Source organism: Petaurus breviceps, unplaced genomic scaffold (genome assembly GCF_028583685.1).
Source record: "Petaurus breviceps papuanus isolate PSGF00001 unplaced genomic scaffold, PetGlider_PUasm1.0 490, whole genome shotgun sequence".
NCBI lineage: Eukaryota > Metazoa > Chordata > Mammalia > Diprotodontia > Petauridae > Petaurus > Petaurus breviceps.
In genome coordinates, this window is record NW_027186352.1 from 14,811,618 (window position 1) to 14,832,987 (window position 21,370).

The 21,370-nt window shown below is 40.1% G+C and overlaps 1 protein-coding gene across 2 annotated transcripts in view; it reads left to right on the top strand.

Annotated features, from left to right (window-relative positions):
- The window catches only part of PRKG1 (protein kinase cGMP-dependent 1), a 1,429,727-nt gene that overhangs the window by 523,421 nt on the left and 884,936 nt on the right, over positions 1-21,370 (top strand). For both annotated transcript variants that reach the window (XM_069101811.1, XM_069101810.1), the window contains exon 3: positions 20,319-20,432. In XM_069101811.1, the coding sequence (XP_068957912.1) occupies positions 20,319-20,432 (114 nt within the window). The remainder of the gene's footprint in view (positions 1-20,318; positions 20,433-21,370) is intronic.

A 21,370-nucleotide genomic window follows, 5' to 3' on the forward strand; every position in this document is an offset into this window, starting at 1 on the left:
GAGAGAGAGAGAGAGAGAGAGAGAGAGAGAGAGAGAGAGAGAGAAAGGAGACGAGATGAGAGAAGAGGAGATGAGAGCCTGCCACTGTTTCAAGAGCTGGGAATAAAAAAAAAAAAAAAAGAGTCAAAGACATATATTTCCAGCCCTCAATGCACTTGCCATCCAATGACACAAAACAACGCACAAAAGGATATTGGAAAGAGGGGAAGGTAACTAGCACAGGAGCAAGATGCTGAAGTCCTGAGGAGGCTGGGTCTGGAAATGAAGAGATACCTTCTTTAAATGGAAGTTCTAGCAGGAGCTAGAATAGCAGAAAACTGTGCAGAAGAAGGGAATTAGGATTGTGAAAGGCTTCAAGACCAGCCATGTGAGTCAATGGATTGAACCTGAGATAGTTAACTTAAAGAAGATGTAATATGAATTGAGGTGTTCATGATAGCTGCTTTTAAAGGGGTTTGGGGTATAAGAAGGGATGTTTCATCAAAGAAAAATTAGACTTTTTGTTTCTTGACCTCAGAGGGCATAGCTAAGACTGATGTGTAGAAGCTACATGAACATAAATTTAGATTTCATATTAAGAAAATATCCTAACAATGGGAATTATTCCTATGTGGACTGGGCTGGCTGGGGGGAGGATGATGTGATATTTCTGGGATTTCTCTGAGGAGAGAATGGCCAGAAACAGGCTCTGGGCAGTTATATTGGGAAAGGAATTCAGGTACAGTTTGAACTAGATGGCATGGGAATGTTCTTCCAACTCAGAAAGTTCGCGTTTCTGTACCTAAGTGATCTCTCAGCTTCCCTTCCATCTCTAAATTCTAAGCCCCAAATTCCCCAGGAACTTCAAGGACATGGTCTTGGCTGGCATTGTGGATTATTCCATGAGACCATAATGTTACTATGAAGAAAAAAGTCAACAATATGTGGTCTCATCAGGAAGGAAATTGGAAATAAAACAAACAAACAAACGAAAACTCTCACTTGTACACTATCGTTTCCTGCTAACAAATTCTGGCTGTTATAACTTATGAAGTCTTTCTAAAACTAGAGAAAATTGAGATCAGAGAAGGATCACTAAAATTGTTCAAGGGATGGAGAAGAGAGGGCAGGGACCATTCCAAATGAGAGAAAAAAATATTTGAGTTTTCTGTTGTTGAGTTAAAAAAAAACCTGACAAAATTATGATTGTGACCATTGTTATTAATAGTGAGAGTACTAGTCACAGTAACAATAGTAATAGTAAAGGGGCGGCTAGGTGGCGCAGTGAATAGAGCATGGGCCCTGGAGTCAGGAGGACCCGAGTTCAAACCTGGCCTCAGACACTTAAAACACACACACACACACAAACAACTAGCCATGTGACCTTGGGCAAGTCACTTAACCCCAATTGCCCTCCAAAAAGAAAGAAAAATAGTAATAGTAAAAGTATGATAGTAACAGTAACACCAGCGGCAGTAATGGTAGCAGTAGCCATTGTACTAGCGGTATTGGTAAAGTCATAGTCATAGTAATTAATAGTTATAATAGTAACAATGTACTTCTCATTGGCGCTTGGATGTTTATCGAGTTTTCTTCCCAACAACCCCTTGGCTTATGTAGGATAAATACTAATCATCTGATTTTACTCATGGAAGTCAAAGATATTAAGTGATTTCCCTAGGGTCACAAACCTCAGAAGTGTCCAGAGTAGCATTTGAGCTGCCGACTTCTAAATCAAGTCCAACTCTCTTCCTGCTTATGCCACCAGGTGGAGAAGAGGACATGATCAGGACTGCGGATGGGCCTGTGCTTGTTCCCTAATTCCTCAAATCTTGGAATCCCTTGAAACTTAAAAGAAGGAATTATAAAATATAGAAAACTAAATAATGCCTGAAGGTTGACACAGTGCCTGTACACATTACTGTATCTTATTTCATCCCCACAACTCAGGGAGGAACAGGAGACCATGTTATCACTGCCATTTCACAGATGAGAAATGCTACTCATGACCATGGATATGGAGCTCATTTCTCCAAAGGGTGCCATGGGCTAGAAATAGAAATAGGCTTAAGAGAAAACACAGCAGCAGCAGCAACAACTGCGTATGTTTGGGGACTCGGTCTATAAGCATTTGAGGCTGACAGCAGGGAGAACACCATGACTTCCCTTGGTGCTATTAACTGATATTTATTACATGGTGGGATGGACCAGTGGGGTGCCCCATCTTTCATGCCATTTTTTGTGCCTCTGTTCTAACTTATATCATTGGTATTAATGGAAACAGAATTGCAGTTTCATGAGAAGAGGGAGCAGATACACACTGAATCATAAGAGCCTGGTCCCTTTCTTGTGGCTTACCTCTGAGTTGCACAGTACAATTGGATATAAGGATATTCACCAGTTTTCACTACCACGGTGGCATCATGGAGCCTAGGAGTCAAGTTGATGAATATCATGATCAACCAACGAATGCAAATCCCAGGATTTTTGGTCTTCTCTCCCTATCTTTCCTCCTTAGAGAATTACCTATGAGAGCCTCTGTGTGCCAAGTGTTTGTTTTTATGTTTTTAAGTTTTGTGTTTTTAAAGGTTTTTTGTTATCTTTAGATTCTTTTTTTTTTCTTTTAATATACCCTGGATGCTCCCTTTTATGCCTTTTGGAATTTCTCTTGTTATTCTGAAGGGTTCATTTTATTTATTTTTTAACCTCCACATCTCCATCTTCTTGGGAGCTGTGGTATACTTTTAACCTCATGCTCACATTCCTGCTTGAACTCTTAACTCTCTCCCATTTTATTTCTGAAAAATCAATATATAAGATATGACAAGTCAGAAAAATATTGACTTCCATTTCGGTGGTTCTTTATGGCTAATAGAGACTACCTCCAAAAAAGCTTTGTGGGGCAGGTGGGAAGAGATAGGCCTTGATTCTAGACTTGGTACTCTCCTAATTAGCTATAGGACCCTGGGCAAGTCTTTGGGTCCTACTTTCCTTATCTGTAAAATGAATGAATTGGACTACCTGGTTTCTCTGGTCTTTCATAACTTAGTTATGTCATCATTTGTTAATGAGAAGCTCTCTAAGAGTCCATCCAGCTCAGGAATTCCTTAACTCCAAGGAATTGTTCTCCCACTCTCCTTCCCATCCCTGACTCCTCAACCTAATTCCTCTTCTGCCAGTCAAGCTCCCATATTCTCTCCATCATGAAGACTTCAGGTAGTCTCAATCTAGCTTTGTCCTTAAAGCTATTCCTTATAGAATTGGGGAATATCTTCTAGACCTTATAGAAACCAACATCCGGATCAGTTTCTCCCTTTAATAGTCTTCTAATATTACTATCAGGTGAAATCCAGGATACAGTACTAGCTTAATGTGATGGTCCACATATTAATGCACTCTTCCAAAACTGACTTAATGAATGCTGGAAAACCTGAAATAGCTCTTTTCAGAATACCCTGTACTCAGGGACCTCATTCTTTTGGGTGCATGAATTAAACCAGATATTCTTTGAATGTGCAGATTTTCTATAAGAAGGCCAAGATATGGTGTCAGAAGACCTAGGCTCCAATACTGATATGTGACCTTGGATAAGTCATTACCTTGGATAACTCATTTCTCTCTGAAATGCAGATGTCACATCTGTAAAATGAGGGGTTAGACTTAATTGCCTTCAGAGTCTCTTCTGTTTCTAATTGTCTAAGATTCCATGGCGCCATATGCACATGTCCCAATGGATGCAGGATCTTGGCAGTGTTGCTTTCCCTTCTGTGATGCACATCACAATGCGAACATGGCTGCCCACTTTTGTTCCTGTATTGCCACGAGGCCACTGAAGAGAATCTATGCATCATAATGGTTCTCTTCCTCACTTTCTTTTAATAGCATAGGACTGTGACAACCCATGGTCACACAATAAAACTCAAAATTACATTTACAAGTATTACCTCTCAATCCAAAGAATCATGTTGTCTAGGTGACCTTGAAGTCAGGAAGTCCTAGATTCAACGTGCTTCTGACCCACGCTGGCTATGTGACCCCATACAGGGCATTTCATTTCCCAGTCCTTCAGGGAGTTCTCTAAAGCAAAGTTGGTGGATAAAATGCTTATTATTAGAGAGTTTCCTCACTTGGTAGTTTCCTATAGCCAAAAAATCATATAGCAAGTCCTTATCCCTTCCTGTCTCAGGCTGATATTCAAAGGCTTCTCAGTTTGGCTCCTACCTTCCTTTCCAACCTTAATTCTTATTACCCACCTTCACATGTTCTGTGTTCCAGGCAAACTCTCTATCTCGCTCTTTTCTGAACAAGACCATCCCCTTCTATAGAAAGGGCATGTTGTATGACCAGCGTCCATTTCCTCCTCCTTGTTAACTCTTGGAATGAGCTTCAGGGCCTTATTCTCCGGGGAGTCTTCCTCGCCCCCCATCCCTGCCCATGTCTGCTTTGTGTCTCTCTATCCACCATATCACATTTCCTCTCTACTGTTTATTTAATCACCTGTAAAAATTCTAGCCAACCAATGAGAACAATACATAAGATTTGTTAAATTTCTGATATTGGATTCAGGAAGCAGTGGGTAATTCAACTAACAGCAATGCTAGTTAATTTTTAATTTGTTCGATTTATAGTCACTGTGCTTAGGTATGAAACACACCTTCGTGTTCTTTAAAGTTTTGTTTTGTATTTTGGGGCAGATCTTTATGGAGTACAGTAATATCTTTTCCAGTAAATAAAAATTTCCTAGTGTAATTTCCCTATTGTATCAATAAATGGCAAAATTCCAGCATTTTTATTCTGAACATATTTCTGAATATAGAAGAAAATCTAATCACTGTCATAACCATTTTCAGCACCTGGTAAGATCAGGGACTCCTGGGAATAGTGTTGAGTCATCTTTTGTAATTAAATAAAGATGCATCCTGCACATACATGAAAAGGTGACTCCACACTTATCTTCCACATCTGAATGATTAGACCATACAACCCAGCCCATGAGAGAAGTATGCATTAACTGCCAATGAAAAAATACTTTTTTTTGGGAAGGGGTAAGACAAGGTAATGGGGGTTAAGTGACTTGCCCACTGTCCCACAGCTGGTAAGTGTGATCAAGTGTCTGAGGTCAAATTTGAACTCAGGTCCTCCTGACTCCAGGTCTGGTGCTTTCGTTACTGTGCCATTTTGAAGAATTTGTCTCCAAGGATATAATTTTTCAAAATAACAAGAATAGTAGTGTGACTTGCAAGTCACATGACACATCACAGTTTACAAAGCTTTGTTGTAAGAAATACTACAAACAGCCAAGTAATCGCTGTTTAGAGCAGCCAGGTCTCAGTGGATAGAGTGCTGGGGCTGGAGTCAGAAAGACTCATCTTCCTGAATTCAAATCTGGCCTCACCACTTTAGTAGCTGTGTGACCCTAAGCAAGTTACTCCTCCCTGTTTGCCCCAGTTTCCCCTTCTGTACAATGAGTGGAGAAGGAAAAGGCAAACCAGTTCAGTATCTTTGCTAAGAAAACCCCAAATGAGGTCACAAGGTGTTGGATGTGACTGAGCAAGAACAAATCAGTATTTCTTAAATGCCTGCAGTGCACCAAGCACTGTTCTGGGCTCTGGAAGGAGGAAGACAAAAATCATCCCAGAGCCGCCTTGAGGAACTTAAATTGTCAGGGGAAGTAACATGTGAACATGTCATGTATATATCTGAGCATTTGCAAAATATGCCCAAAGCAGATGCCAGCTCATTCCAGGGTGGAAGTAGAGATGGCTTTTCACAAACAATCAAGCCCAGCATAGCCCCAGACAGCCCTTGGTGTCAGCTTCCCCCTCATTCCTGCTTCTCACCAGCTTTGTCTGTCTTTGTCTCTATCTGCTCTCCCTGTTTTCCTTTTTTATCTCTCTCCCTCTCTCCTCCCTTCTCCCTCTTGTTTCCCTTCTCATTGTCTTCTTCTTTGCCTTTCTCCTCCCATGATCCTATCCTCCCATGATAGGAAAGAGAAGCTGTAAGGGACAGGGAAGGAGAGAATGAGAAAGAGGAGATGGAATTAGAAGAGGATACAGACAGAGGAGAAGAAATTGGAGTCAGAGGCCATGGAGAAGGGCCGTAGGTTTGAGACGCTTCCTCGTGCTTTGGGAATGTTCGAGGCTCCCTTTAGGTCTTTGCAACTCTAGGTTTCTACAGTGTTTTATTTTGCCCAAACTTCCATGTGAATACTCAAGGTTCTATGATTGTATTGATGTGCTCCCTCCCTTCACTGACTCAGAGTGCAGTCATTCTTATACTTAGTAAGTAGTCTTTAGGAACTACTCTGTTTTTCCCAACACATGGGACTGAGGGCTGTGGCCCTGAGAACTGCCCATCAGAATTTTAGGTATCTTTAGCTTTGCAGCAACATCTCCAGAGTTCAGATTAGCATGGAGAATCATGGGATATAGAGCTGGAAGGAGCCTTAAATGGTACCTTTCTATCCCCTTCATTACATGTGAGGAAACTGAGACCCAAAGAGACAAAGGCACTTGGCCAGAGGTTCACAGGGCCAGCACTAGGGCTCTAATGTTAGTGAGGCCTTTGCTGTTTACTACACAGCTGTCCTCCCCGGAATTCTCAGAGCCCAATTGTTTCTGCTGGTTCAGACCAACTTGAAGCCCATGGGTAAAGCCTGTGGCTGGCCCTCATCTCTCAGCAGTTCCTCATCTCTCCAATTCCTTCCCGAAAGGCTGCATTGTAGGGTTTCTCCTCTAATTGCCTTATCCAGCAGTACTAGTCTCATATCTTAGACATAATGTGAAATTGTAATAGTATTTTCATTTTTTAATTAGGTTGTTGAAAGCTTCATCTGCTCATACACAGGGAGAGTATTCTGTCAAATCTTCCTGCCTTTATGTTTTATTTATAAAGATTCACCAATGTACAGCTCATTTTACAAGGCACAGTGCACAAAGAAAATCCTCCAATGATCTTCAAAAAATGAATTGGAGAGTAAAGGAACTTTGCATACTCATTGCCATTAAGCAAACAAATTTAGCTGGAGCCAAACAATGCTCTTTAAAGCCTTTAAAAAAAAATTGGGGTTGAAGTCCAGAACTGTAATTTCATTTCTGGGTACTTCTAGTGTGGAAACTCCCCACCAGTGACCTAGATCAGGGGCTCCTATGCAATGTATAGTCTTAAAATCTGTTTGGGGGCACTGGGAAATTAAAGGACTTGCCAAAGGTCTCTTGCCCGGCCATTATGTATGGAGAACACTTGAACTCAGGACTTTGACTTAAAACCTGACCCACTATCCACCATGCCATACCATCTCTCCTTGTTGAGATCTATGGTGGGGAAATTTTATCTGGCAAAAGTATGAGGATGATATGAAGACTGGCTGACCATGAAATCAGGGTGAAGATGCTCTGAGTGGAAAAGGATGGGCTGATGAAACACTGGAAGAAAAGAATGATAGTCGTAGAAAGTGAGAAGAGGAAGAAATGAGCAGAGGGAATAGAAGATGAGCTTGTGCTAAAAACCAAATCCTGAAGCAGAGCATCATGGAGATATCCTCTAAGAAGTGGATTAAAACAATTAAGAACCTGGTGATTTGGAGTAAATGAGGGGCATGTGCAGGGGGAAATGCTATGGCTTGTTTTTTAAGCTATAGAACTAGTCATGAATTTCTAATGGACATTTGTTAAAATGATGTTAATTGAGATGAGATTTTGGTCAATACAAATCTAACTTGTCAGAAGAACAGACACCACAATGACGGCAAGAAAGAGAGATGGAAACAAAAACAACGCGGCCCCATCATGTCCCATGCTGGTTTGTAGCCATCCTATACATTGCGCAATGTGTCAGGGGGAAGTTAAATATAACAGAAAGCAGTGAGGCAAAGATAGTCACAAGGGACAGCTCATCAAGGAGATGATTTGTAGAAAATTTTTGTTTTCTTAATTTGAATGAACAGATGGCCTATTCATTAAAATTCAAAAGTCGCTAATTGCTGGATTTGGATATTTATAGAAAAAGGCACTTCAGACCACTAAGGCCTAGTATGTTTGGAGAAGACTCACAGGTCTCTTAATGTCTCTGATGCTTCTAGGCCACAAAATTCTTCCATGTCTAGAATAGGCCTCCACGTGGAGCCAAGTCCACCATGCAAAATCCACAGGGCTATTTTGTACCATCAAGGCGTGGACATTTGGGGACAAGCATTTAAATATTTCCCCTGTGGTGAAAAGAATTGGTATTAAGAACTCCAACCCTGGTGGAAGGTGGAATAATATAAAATGCTCCTCAAAGATCTTCTCAGTGTTTGCTGAATTTTGAGACCTGCATGTGTCTTTGTTTCTGAGATTTTTACCATGTATGCCTCCTCCCATGCCCATTTAGGAACTTTGGTACTTTTGACAATTTGTATATTTTTTTAAAAAATTATGAACACATGGCTTATTAATTAAAATTCAAGATTTCTATTCTAGTTCCAGGTTCCAAGGAGGCAACTAGGTGGTAAAGTGCATAGAGTGACAGACCTGGAGTCAGTCCTGAGTACAATTCTGGTCTCAGACATTTACTATCTGTGTGACCCTGGGCAATTCATTTCACCCTGTTTGCCTCAGTTTCCTCAGCTGTAAAATGAGCTGGGGAAGGAAATGGCAAACCATTCCAGTATCTTTTCTAAGAGAACCCCACATGGGGTCACAAAGAGTTGGAAATGACTAAAACAACCGAACAACCTAGGTTCTATCTCATCAAGTTCAGGGCATACCTTTGCCTCTTTGCATCAGGCATCTTATTTGTTTTGCTTTTTACTTAGAGTCTATGCCTTTGTGAGTAGATATGTGAGACTCCATTTTGTTGGGTCTTCTGTTTTCCTGGATTTTGTCACCTGTGAGTAATCATGGAGAGTTTCTCGGACTTTCTTCACTGTATTATCTGGAAGTTTTCTCATTCCCTTCCTTTTTCATTTAAAATCCTCTTGAGGATAATGCATAAGATCCCACGAGACTATACAGGATGTCCCAAAAGTCCTAGAGCAGTTTTAAGCTTCTAAAGTTTAATTAAAACTCAAACATTCTATTCTAGTCCCAGGTTCCACCTCATCAAGTGTTGGGGCTACCTTTGCCTCCTTGCATTATGGATCTAATTTGCCTTGCTTTCTACTTAAAGTCTGTGCATTCATGAGTAGATGTCTGAGATCATTTTAAGTTTTTAAAGCTTAAAACTGCACTAAGACTTTGGGGCTATATAATGTATGGTAAAGGAACTAGTGTGACCCAGTGGATAGATAGTTGGCCTTGGAGTCAGGAAGATCTGAATTCATATCTTGCCCCAAGTACTTATTACCTGTGACCTTGGGCAAGTCACATAACTTCAATAAGCCTCAGTTTTCTTATCTTTAAAATGGGAAAAAAAACAATAGCACCTACTTCCCAGGGAGGTCATATGGCCAAAATGTATAAAAGGATTTTGCAAAATATCATAGATTCTATCAAGGTTATTTATGATATTATTATACTTTAAATAATCCATCAATGGGCTGTAATTTGTATTAGTGGAGGACATCTTCCCCACCCCCCACAAGCTGATAAGATGATTATGCTTCAGATATTCACTTTTCAGTTTTTTGAGCTCTTGGCTGGAATCATAGCTCATAAAAATAGAAAGGTCATATAACCTCAGGCAAGTTACTTAACCCCAATTGCTTAACAAAAAATAGAAAGGTCATGACATCATTAGTTTCTGGGGTCCTAATAGACACATGCAAGAGAGCACACAGTAGGCTCTTAATAAAATTTTATTGACCAATTGGCAGATATGGAGTTGCACTATATACTTCTTTGGTCACATTTCTTCCTTCAGGGTGGTATTATCACAGAGAAAACCTTTTTCTTCTGTGCTTCCTAATGAATAAAATATGTGGGAATTGGAAAGAACATGTGTAAGCTTTTTAGTCTCAGTCCTGCTGAAAGGCTTTAATTTTTGTCTTACTCTATAATCCATGGGATCTAACATGGCACCTCTCCATCTTTGATGACAGGCTGCCTCCCCTCTAGGGACTGAGGTCTTCAAAGTCTGGCAATGGGGCATCCAAAGAGAAGCCCTGAGGCTGATGAACTGGGACATAGATATGGGATTTCTAAATAGCAGAGGGGTTCAAGAGAGTTGACATTTTCTCAGTTTTCAAGACCAATTTTCAACCACCAGTGACCCACAACATTTTCTCTTCCCAAATATGTGTCTGTCACATAGAGCTTTATTGCTTTTAAAAACCTCAATGCAATGAGCATGAGAATTCCTACTGTTGAGTCTCTCCCCCTCTGTCTCTTGGAATCCTGGGCTTCCTTCTAGGCAGCATTCAAGATGTTATTGAGTGCATACAGGGAGACATCTCAGGTGTCCCCATTTGTTTACATTCTGCCTCTTGAGATTACTTTGAATTATTTTATATTTCTTTAACTGTTTGCATGTTGAAGTACTCCAAGCATAAAAATATAAGCTTGTTAAGGGCAGGAAATGTTTCCTTCCTATCCTTGAATCCCAAGTACCTACAACGTGCATACATTAGACATTCATTTATATAGCTTATTTGTTTCATTTATCTTGTCTCTTCCATTAGATGATGAGTTTCTTGAGGGCAAGAACTGTTTTTTACTTTTCTTTGAATGCCAAGCACTTAGAAGAGGGCCTAGAATTTGGGGGTCAAATGTTTATTGCCTAACTGACAGTAATACTGCTTATTATTTTAAGGAGTAATGAATAGAGCTAGCTAGCTAGAGCTAAGATTTGCCAAGTGCCTTGTAAGCATGATCTCATTTCATCCTCTCAGCAGCCCAGGGAGCAGGTGCTATTATTATCCTCATTTTACAGGAGAGGAAGCTGAGGCACAAGTTCAGTGGCTTGACTCCCATCACCCAGTTAGCAAGTATAAAGAGAGGTGAAAACTGAAGTCTTTCTGACTCAGGCCAGATCTCAGTGTTCAGTGTTCCCAGCTGCCTCGCAATTTTTTAGTTGAATTGCACATGCGCACATTCTGCTTCAGTCCAAGTGAGCTTCTTACTGTTATTCACACATCTCCCTCTATCTGCCATCACTAAGCCTTTGCACAGGCTGACCCCATATCCAGAATGCATCCCATCCTCATATCCAACTCTTAGAATCCCTTGTTCCTTCAAAACTGAGTTCCGATTCCACCTTCTATACTGAAATCTTTTGTCATCCCCCCATTTCTATTTCCATTCCTCCCTAAACTAGTATGAATTAATCGTACATATATATTTTGTTCACAATTTTAAATGTGTGCATTGTTTCTGATAGAATGTAAGCTCTCTGAGGGCAGGAACTGTTTAATTATTTATCTGTGTAGCCCTAGCTCCTGGCATAATTCTGGCTATATGTTTGTGTGTGTGTGTGTATGTGTCTATGTACACTCATACATACATTCATATAGCATATATAGTTTAGCAAATTCTTGTTTACTGATTAAATTCAAATGAAATAAGAACCTGCAATTAGTTTCCAAGCTCTTTCTTTTTACTTTCTTGTTGAACTCTTTAGTTTGGGGGAAACAGTATTTATTTGCCTTTTGTTCTGAGGAAGGAACACCACAGCCCTTCTCAGCATCCCTTAAGTATGTGCAGACGAGATTGTGCTTTAAAATCCTCCTATGCCATTTTAGCTGAGTCAAAGAGTGTTTTTAAAAAATACATATCAAATAGTCTAGAAATGATGGAGAGAGCCCCAACCCTCATTTTCATTTATGGGGACTTGGGAGTAACCCTGACCCTTTTGGATTGGAAAGATAAATGGTTTCAGACACTGTCACAAAACCAGACCAATTATTCTGTGGCAGTGAAATCACTGGGGAAACTGTCACTCTAGATGGATTGAGTTCTGACTTTTTTCTATCCATGAGTATGTGTGCCTTGGAAGACTGTCATGTAAACAAATGTTATATTTTTTCCAACTGTTTTATCATAGGAACCAAAATAATATGGTAGGGTAAGGATTTTTGTGGGCTAGTTGATTTCAACCTTAAAGTGGGCAGGCTTTGGTAAGCCTCTCAGATAAAATCAAGAGACTCATAAATTGGAAGGGGTCTCAGTGATCATCTCATTCCTCCTCTACTTAACCTAGAATCCTCTTTACAAAATTCTCAGGAGGTAGTCTTCCAACCGTTGATATGAAGTCTCGTAAGATCATCAATTTAGAAGGAACCTGAGAACCCATCATGTCTAACCCACTTATTGTACAGATGAGGAAACCAAAGAAAAGTCATGTGATTTAGCCAATGTCATGGCTAGTAAGTGGCAAAGGCAGGATTTCAATCCAGGTCTATCTGATTCCAAGTCCAGATCTCCATCACCTACACTATATTACCTTCTTGAAGGCTAAACCTACCACCATCCAAAGTAACCCAGTTCCCACTTGGGCAGTTCCCATTGTTAGAAAGTTTCCCTTTGCATTAAACCTCTATCTTCTTCTTCACCTCCATGGCTCCTGTTTCTGCCCTCTGGGCCTAAGCAGAACTACATCATCTTTCCTCTTTGACAGTCTTTCAAATATTTGAGTGCTGTTAGTTATCTCGTCCCCTCCTCTCTATCCTTTTCCAAGTTAAGCATTCTATTTCTCTCCAGTAATCTTTAATCAGTCTGGAAGTATATTAGATGTGGATATTTCGTGCTTTAGCTTTGCATCAGATTTTGTTGACCTTTGGATATAAAAATACTCTTATAAATCCAGTATCAATGGAACTATCACATTTTATTGTCTTTTTCAACAAGAGATGAGATTTGTGTTTAACTAATCTAGATATCCCAATAATCAATCCGTCAATAAAGACCATCTGCCTTGTACCAGGGAATATGCTAAGTGTTGGAGATGCAGAGAAAGCCAAAAGAAAGTTCCTGCCTTCAAGGAGCTCATAATCTAATGGGGGAGACAGAAAGCAATCAAATTACATGTACAATCTACATGAGAATCATGGGAAACAAGGGAGGGAAAGAAGGCATTAGAATTAAAAGGGGCTGGGAAGGGTTTCCTTCAGAAGATGAGATTTTAGTTCAGACTTAAATGAAAGGAAAGCCATTAAGCAGAGATGAGGAAGGAAGAGCATTCCAGGTATGGAGGAGATCCTGAGAAAATGCAGAGTTGAGAGATGAAGTATCTTGAGCAAGGAACAGCAAGGAGGACATTGTCCCTGGATCAAAAAGTATGTGATAGGGAGTAAGGTATAAGAAGACCTAAAAGGTGGGAAAGGTTTAGGTTATGAAGAGCTTCCAATGCCAAACAACATTTTGTATTTGCTCTTGGAGGAAATAGGGAGCCACTGGTGTTTCAGTGGGAGTGTGATATTCAGTTCTCTCCAGAAGAGGGAATCCCTTCCACCAGTATGATCCAGTAGAATGAGGCATGTTACAGAGATGGAACAAGAATTTATACCCTAATGCAGTCAAGCCCCCTCCCACTGCTGTCCCTTCTCCCATTGGCTGGGAGGCAGGCTTACAATCTGAGCACAAAATCTCCTCCAATGATAAAGAACAAGGAAACAGGGGATAACCAATCCAAATGTACCTATCCTTTTTTGGCAAATGCCAAAGTGAAGAAGGGGGAAGGGCTGTAAGAGATTCCTAAAATTCCTGAAGGGCTTAAGGCTGATTTGACAGCAAGAGAAGTCAGACCTGTGCTGAGTGGAGAATTGAATGAGGGTATGGAGAGATGTGAGGTAGACAGATCCCTCAGCAGTTATTGCAAATATCCAGGTTTTTGAGTCAAAGGGCCACACTTGAGGACATAGAGGACCACATGTGGCCTTGAGGCCTCATGTTTCCCATCCCTGTACTAGCTGTTTGTCCCTAAGTCTGTTATATTGACTCTCTTGGGCTCCATTTACTCAGGTCTAGCATGGGATAAGTGACAATACCTACCTACCTCATAGGGTGACTGTGAGGATCAGATGAAATAATTTATGTGAAGCACATTGAAAACCTTAACTATGACCTCTTGTTATTATTCTTATTAAAGTAGAATTTTGGAGAAGGATTAAGGATTTGGGGTGGGGGTGGGGGAATAATGAATCTGAGTTTGACTTGAAAGTTCCAGTTCTTGATTTAAAAAAAATCCCCTCTCCCTCAAATGACAGTCAGAGATGGGGAACTAGATCAAACATGGATTAGATCAACCTTTTTGTGTGTCATGGCCCCCTGAGCAGCCTGGTGAGACCCACGGACCCTTTCTCAGAAGACTTTTTAATGAAGAAAGCAAGGTATATAGGATTACCAAGGAAACCTCTCACATCAAATCGTAGGCAGATGACAAGGATAGAGTATTGAACCTTTGCAAACCCAAAATGAGGCTGAGTGACCTGGATGAGGACATACCTTTTATAAAGTCTTAGGAACTTTGGATTTTCTTTCCCTGAAGTCTTGGGAGTCACAGGAGACCTGAGATGTCTTCTCCCTGTAAACAGAGTAGAAGTGACAATCTCCCTTTCAATAGCGTGTCTCTACCTGGATAACGTTATCCTTTCTCTGCCTTCCCAAAGCTCCCCCAAGTCAAAAGCAGATCCAGAAAACCTCCAAATGGACACATTAGGAGCTGACTTTCCAGGAGTAAAAGGAACTCCTCGAATTTGGGGCTGTCTCCAAGGAACTCCAATAATAACCATTTGTTATTTGGGCTAATTAAAGGTGCTTATGAGTTATTGAAATAACAGAGCTAAGTTGAATAAATTTGACTTAATTAAACCAATTAAATTATCTGTTCAACTCTTGATCATTCAGTGCCAGTTACCTCACTGAGTATCTTTTACTGCCTAGTTCTTTTTTTTCCCAAACTACAATTTTCTTACTTTGAACTGCCATTAGCTTTCTTATTAATGGAGATTTTAAAAAAAAAATCAGATAAACCTTTAGCAAATACCTTCTAGGCTTAATGCTAATGGATAGAAGTGATTTCAAGGATAAGTAAAAACAATAGATAACCCCATCCCCATCCTCTTGAGGTAATTTCTTTTTATAAGATTCATTCCCAGGGGACATTATGTCTATGAATCACCAAGGATTATCACTGTATCTTGTGAGCTTGCTTTCCTTTCAGTAACCCAGTCTTGGAATCCCAGGGTTGGAAGGAGCCTCAGAGGCATCCAGTGCAACTCTTCCCTCCTGGTACAATTTACATCCCCCCCCAAAATATCCAGGAAACCTTTTAATTCCATTCCACATGGGGAAGATGAAAGAATGTTTTTCTAGAGTCAGAGACCCTGGGTTCAAATCCCACTTTTGATCATAACTAAATTATCTAATCCTGGGCAAATCTCAACCTCCTCTGGCCTCACTTTCCTTAGTTATAAAATTCAGAGAGGGAGTTCTCTGAAGTCTAGTCCAACTCTCAGCCTTAGATCTTAGGATCCTTTAAATATAATCTAGTCCAAAAAAATGTTCATTAGGTGCCTAGTGTTCACAAGGCATTTTTTTTACTCACTTGCTTGGAGAGATCAGAAGATCTAGAGGAGTAATTCACACACAAACAACTGCAATTCAAAGATGCCCCTTAATAACAACAATCACATTTTTGGAACACAGTCTTTTCTACAAAGTGCTTTACAGACATTTTATGATCTGGGAGTCACCACAACTCTGAAGTAGGTGTCATGTTATTAGTACCATTCTTCAGGGGAGGGAACTCAGGATGAGAGTGTTTGAGATTAGGGATTACATCTCTTTTTGTATTTGTGTCTCTAGCCTTTAGCACACTGTCCTGGCGTATAGGAGGTCCTTCATAAATGTTTGCTGGCTGACTCACTGATTACATTGAGAAATAGAAGATACAAGGAGCATTTAGTAAATGCTTACTGTATGCTGAGCATTCAGCTAATTGCTAGGGATAGAAATACTAGGAAGGAAGAGTCTAAATCCTCAAAGAGCTTACGTGTTATGAGGGTTACATATTAGTGAGCTTACATATTAATGGAGGTGGGGAGACAATATGCAAAGAGGAACTCTTAAATATTTTTTGGGGGTGGGCAGTGGCAACTGCCTGGAGGGCTGAAACCTGGGAATATAATGCAAAAGCTCACCTAGTGAATTTAGGGAGCACATTCCGGCTTGAGAGATGATGTGGAAAGGCAGAATAATGGTCCATGTAGAGAAGGCATGACAGGGGAATGGACTAGGAAATGACTTGTCCAGAGTCACATAACTCATCTGATTCAGAATCAAAATTCAAGTCCTGGCTAGAATCTCAATTTTCTAACCACTACACTACCAAGAAGAGGGATGTAGACATTTCTCCTCATCATAAATGGATTCTCTCATGGACTCATATACTTCCATCTTGAAGAGAACTTATCAGTCTTTAAGCACCTCTTCTGCTCTCACATCTATGATCTCATTCAACAGGAATCCTGGTACCCTGAATATAGTCAGCACTTTTTAAGGGTTTGTTGATTTGAATATCCATGTGCTTTGCAGTCATGTTGCCTTTAATTGCTATTAAAACAGAACTGAGTCTAAGTTGCATGCTTTCATAACTCTTCCCTCCTTACATCCAAGAATGAGTGACTCTTTTGAATTAAACAGTTGGAGTTTCATTCATTTTTAAATAGCGTTTTCCCCCCATTTTCCCTCATGTATCTTTTTTTTCCTTCCTTTAAGGCAATGGTGTGTTTTTCCTTAGGCTGTGTTTCTGCTGCCCTCTCTCCCCCATCCATACTTTCCTTCAGCACTTCATTCTCAGGTTTTTGGAAAGCTATCCATGTTTACTGTGAAGCAGATTTTCCCTCCTGTCTTCTCTTTTGTACTGTTCCTTATAGACCCTTGGTTTTCTATAGCATGGTAAAAGAACAGGCTTGTCCAAGTCAGATAAATGCTGAGAAAAGAGGTGCTATAGAGGCAAGGAAGGCGGGTTGGGGGCTCCTTGTGGCTGCCTTTTCTGCTCCAGTGGCCTTCCTTATTCATGCCCAGAGTTCCTCAGGAGCAAGTTTTCAGATACAATGCCCACTGACTCAGTTTCATTTTTCAGAGTCCTGTATTTAAAATTTAAATCCATAAAGTTTGCATATAGAGAAGTTATATAACTATAAAATCTATAGCTAGAGAGGATTTTAGTGGTCTTCTGGGCCAACCCTCTTACTTTCTATTGGAGATAACTGGGATGCATTTGGGGGAAATGAAGTTCATTTAAGAAAATACATTTTATTGATTCCTTCTTTTTTTTTTTCCCCAAATGCTTTATTAACTTCTGATTTACATCATTCATTTCTGCAAGATTTTGAGTTACAAATTTTCTCCCCGTTTTTCCCCTACCCACCACCCCAAAATAGCAGTCCCACAGGATATCCCCTCCTCCAATCTGCTCTCTCCCATATTTTCTCCCATACCCCTTTTGACTTTTCCAGTGAATCTCTATGCCCCAGTGGCCTGTATATCTTATTTCCCAATAACATGTAAAATAGTATTAATAATAATGATATATATATATATATATAGGCATTTGATTTTAAAACTTTGATTTCCACATTAATTCCTTTCTTCCCTTGTCACCCACCCCCACTGGGGGGACAAGCAGTTCAGTATAGGTTGTACATGTGTGGCTAATGCAAAACAATAACATAGTAGATGTATTGTAAAAGACTGACTATATTTCCCTCCCTCCTATCCCACCTCCCACTTGTTCTGTTCTCTACTTTGATCCCATCCCTTTTCAAAAGTGGGTGCTTCCAACTTCCCTCCCCCCCCAGCCTTCCCTCCATCATCCCTCCTGTCATCCCCTTGTCCCCTACTCTCCTGTAGGGTGAGATACCCTATTTAGTGTGTATTTCATTCCCTCCCTGAACCAAATTCAATGGGAATAAGGTTTACCCATTCCCTTTTGCCTTCCTATTCTTCCCCTCCATTGTGATCATTTTCTCTTGCCTCTTCTATATGAGATAGTTTACCCCATTCTATCTCTCCCCATCTCCTCTTATTATGTTCCCCTCTCGCCTCTTAATTTCACCTTTTAAGTATCATCCCTTCCTGTTAAATTGGTCCTGTGCCCTCTATGTATACCTGTAAACATATGCCCATAAACCCTCATATATAGACATATATATATTCCCTTCAACTACTGAGAAAAGTTTTATCAGTTACAATTATTGTTTTTCCATGTAGGAATGTTAATAGTTCAACTTTATGATTTCTTTTCCCTGTTTACCTTCTCATGCTTCTCTTGCTTCTTGTATCTGAATGCCAAATTTTCTATTCAACTCTGGTTTTTTCAGCAAGAATGCTTGAAAGTCCTCTATTCCACTGAATGACCATATTTTCCCCTGAAACATGATACTCAGTTTTGCTGGGTAGGTGACTCTTGGTTTTAATCCCAGCTCCTTTGACCTCTGTAATGTCACATTCCAAGCCCTTCGATCCCTCGGTGTAGAAGCTGCCAGATCCTGGGTTATCCTGATTGTTTCCACAATATTCAAATTGTTTCTTCCTGGCTGTCCTTCTCCTTTTTCATGAAGGTCATGGATTATACTAACCCCCGTCTACCTTCCCAGCACTGCAGTTAGGACAAAGAAAAACTGTTAATCAAACAACATTAATCTGGCAGCACATACAACCTTCTCTGAGTGGAAGGATGTATGCATCATTATCACTCTTCTGGGACCAAGGCTGGTTATCATACTCACACAAGGGTTTGGATTCCTCTTCCTTTCATTCAATTTGTCCTGTAGGTGACTCATTCTTCTATAGGCATTGGCATGTTACCTTCCCCATTGGCTTGCAAGATCTTTGAGGGCGGGAGCTGCCTTTTGCCTTTCTTTGCATCCTCATCACTTGGCACGATGCTTGGCACACAGTAGATGCCTACTCAATGTTTATCGACTGACTGACTCCCAGGAAGTTCAACAATTCAGCTGTAACTTGCCATTTCCAAGAGTTGCCTAAGAACACGGAAGGGTCACGGAATTTGGCCTTGGTCACAAACCAACATGCATCAGGGGTAGGACTTGAATCCAGGTTCTCCTGTCTCCAAGACTATGCCCAATCATTTGAGCTCTTGCCTCTTAAGAGCGTGACTGTGTCCATTTTTCTGCTTCCATTTAATAAACTGTATCACTTCAGGAGAGTCTTCAGACATTCCTTGGAATTTTTCAGACTCATTTCTAACTGCATTTTAACAATTTTATTTTGTATCAATATATGCAATTTTGCTTAGCCATTCTACCACTGATGGAAAGAAACATTTTTTCTTTTGCTTCTAAAAATCTCTCCCCAGGTTCTTCCTTTAAGTACTATACTAAACATTTTCACTGTCATTTCCTCCATAACAGAAATAGCTTTCCTTTTCAATAGCACTTTCAGGATTTGAATTTTTTTTCATAGTAATTTTATGATCTAGGCAGTACAGTCATTATTATGCCCATATTATAGAAGGAGAAACTGAGGTTTATTGAGGTGAAATGATTTGCCAGAGGTAATCTAGCTAATTAGTGGCTAAGCCAGGATTTAGACACTCATCTTCTCAGTCAAAGTCAGTTTCAATTTCACTTTGCTCTATTCTACTTAACAAATATTTACAGTCACAACTCTGTGCAAGGCACTCTTCTAATTTTGGGGAGTACAAAAAAAATGCACACTCCTTCTTTCCCAGAAGGAGCTTCCTTTCCATTGGGGAAAGAGCATGTGCATATTTTGGTGGGGTCACAAAAGACACCAAAGCTTTACAAAATACTTGTAGAGAGAGAGTGCTAACACCTGATCTGACCAGGGAAGGCCTTCTGCAGGAGGTGGTGTCTCTGAGCTGTCCTTGGACAGAAGCTAGAGATTCTGAAAAGTGAAAGTAATGAGGGACAGCACTCTACACATGGAGGATTGCTCATGCAAAAAGCCAGAGGCCAGAAATGGTCCAGTGGCTGCCTCTTAAAAGTTTCTCACATTTATATTTTAACTTTGATTTTTTTAAAAAAAAATAAAGAAAATTAAGAATTAATGTGCCATTCACCATATTTGTTGAAAGGAAACATTTCTATGTTTTTAAGGCCAGCTTGTTATTCAATCATTCTTCAGTTGTTTCCAAATTCCCATGACCTCGTTTGGGGTTTTCTTCACAAGGATATAGGAGTGGTTGACCATGTCCTTCTTCAGCTCATGTTATGGATGAGGAAACTGAGGCAAACAGGGTTAAGTGACTTGGTCACCTAGGATCACATAGCTAGTAAGTGTTTAAGGCTGAATTTCAACTCAAATCCACCTGACTACAGGGTCAGCACTCCACATAGCTGCAAAGTACTTCGAGTATATTTGATGTCCTACATAAGAGAGACACATAATTAGTGGAGTTCACTTTTGACCATTGCTTTTGTTTTCTTCTCTCCACAGATGGAAAGGTTGAAGTTACCAAAGAGGGGGTGAAGCTGTGCACTATGGGACCAGGCAAAGTCTTTGGAGAACTCGCAATTCTCTATAACTGTACCCGCACAGCCACCGTCAAAAGTAAGGCCATTTATAGTGTCTGATTAACTTCACTGTCCTTTGTTGTTGATCTGAGCACTACATTGAATCTTGACTTACCAATTGATGCATTTACATTTTGTCCTGGTGGTATGAGAAGAATCATTAAGTTTCTGTACCTTTTTAACAACATGAAATTTGATTTTATTTTTATTTGTTGACTGTTGTCCAAGTTTTCTATGTAGCTCCTCTTTCGGCAAATGAGAATTTGGGAATGCAATGTGCTTCTGGATGTCATAGATGTAGGTCGCCTCTGTAATGGTCACACTTAGCATTACATCGACTCAATTCTATGGCATACAACTTTCTCAATGTCTTCACATAAATCCACCAGAGAGAGAGAGAGCACCTAAGGAACTGTAAATCTTTCCCTCAGTCTTTCAAATAAATGCCTTCTAAGAGAATATTGGAAAACATGGAGTGTTTACCAAAAAAAAAAATTCCAAATGGTGGGCAAGGTCTCCTTGTCTTTGTGTCTCAGGAAGACATTGAAGAAAATCCACTGGACATTTCTGTATTCTTCTTCTCTGTTAAGATTTTTCAGGTAATGTCCTTTTAGTCTGATGGAAAATGAAAGTCATCAGGAAAAAGGCCCTCATCATCTCATTAAAACATCACTAAGTGGGATATATTTTTAAATTCTCAAGATGGATATAAGCATAAAATACTCCTCAGCTGGTCATCAAGCTGGATATTAGGCACATTCTTTCTTTTCTATGGATTGAACCTATTTTAAAATCTGAGCACTAAAGTGGAACATTTGTGTGCATGTCTATAGAAACTTGTCACCTCCTCAGAAACAGCTGCACCAAATACAGCAGTCACACAGCTTGTTTTGTTTTTAAACCAGTATTTTCATCTAGACTACACTATGCATTTTCATTCTCATTCTCTCTCTCTCTCTCTCTCTCTCTCTCTCT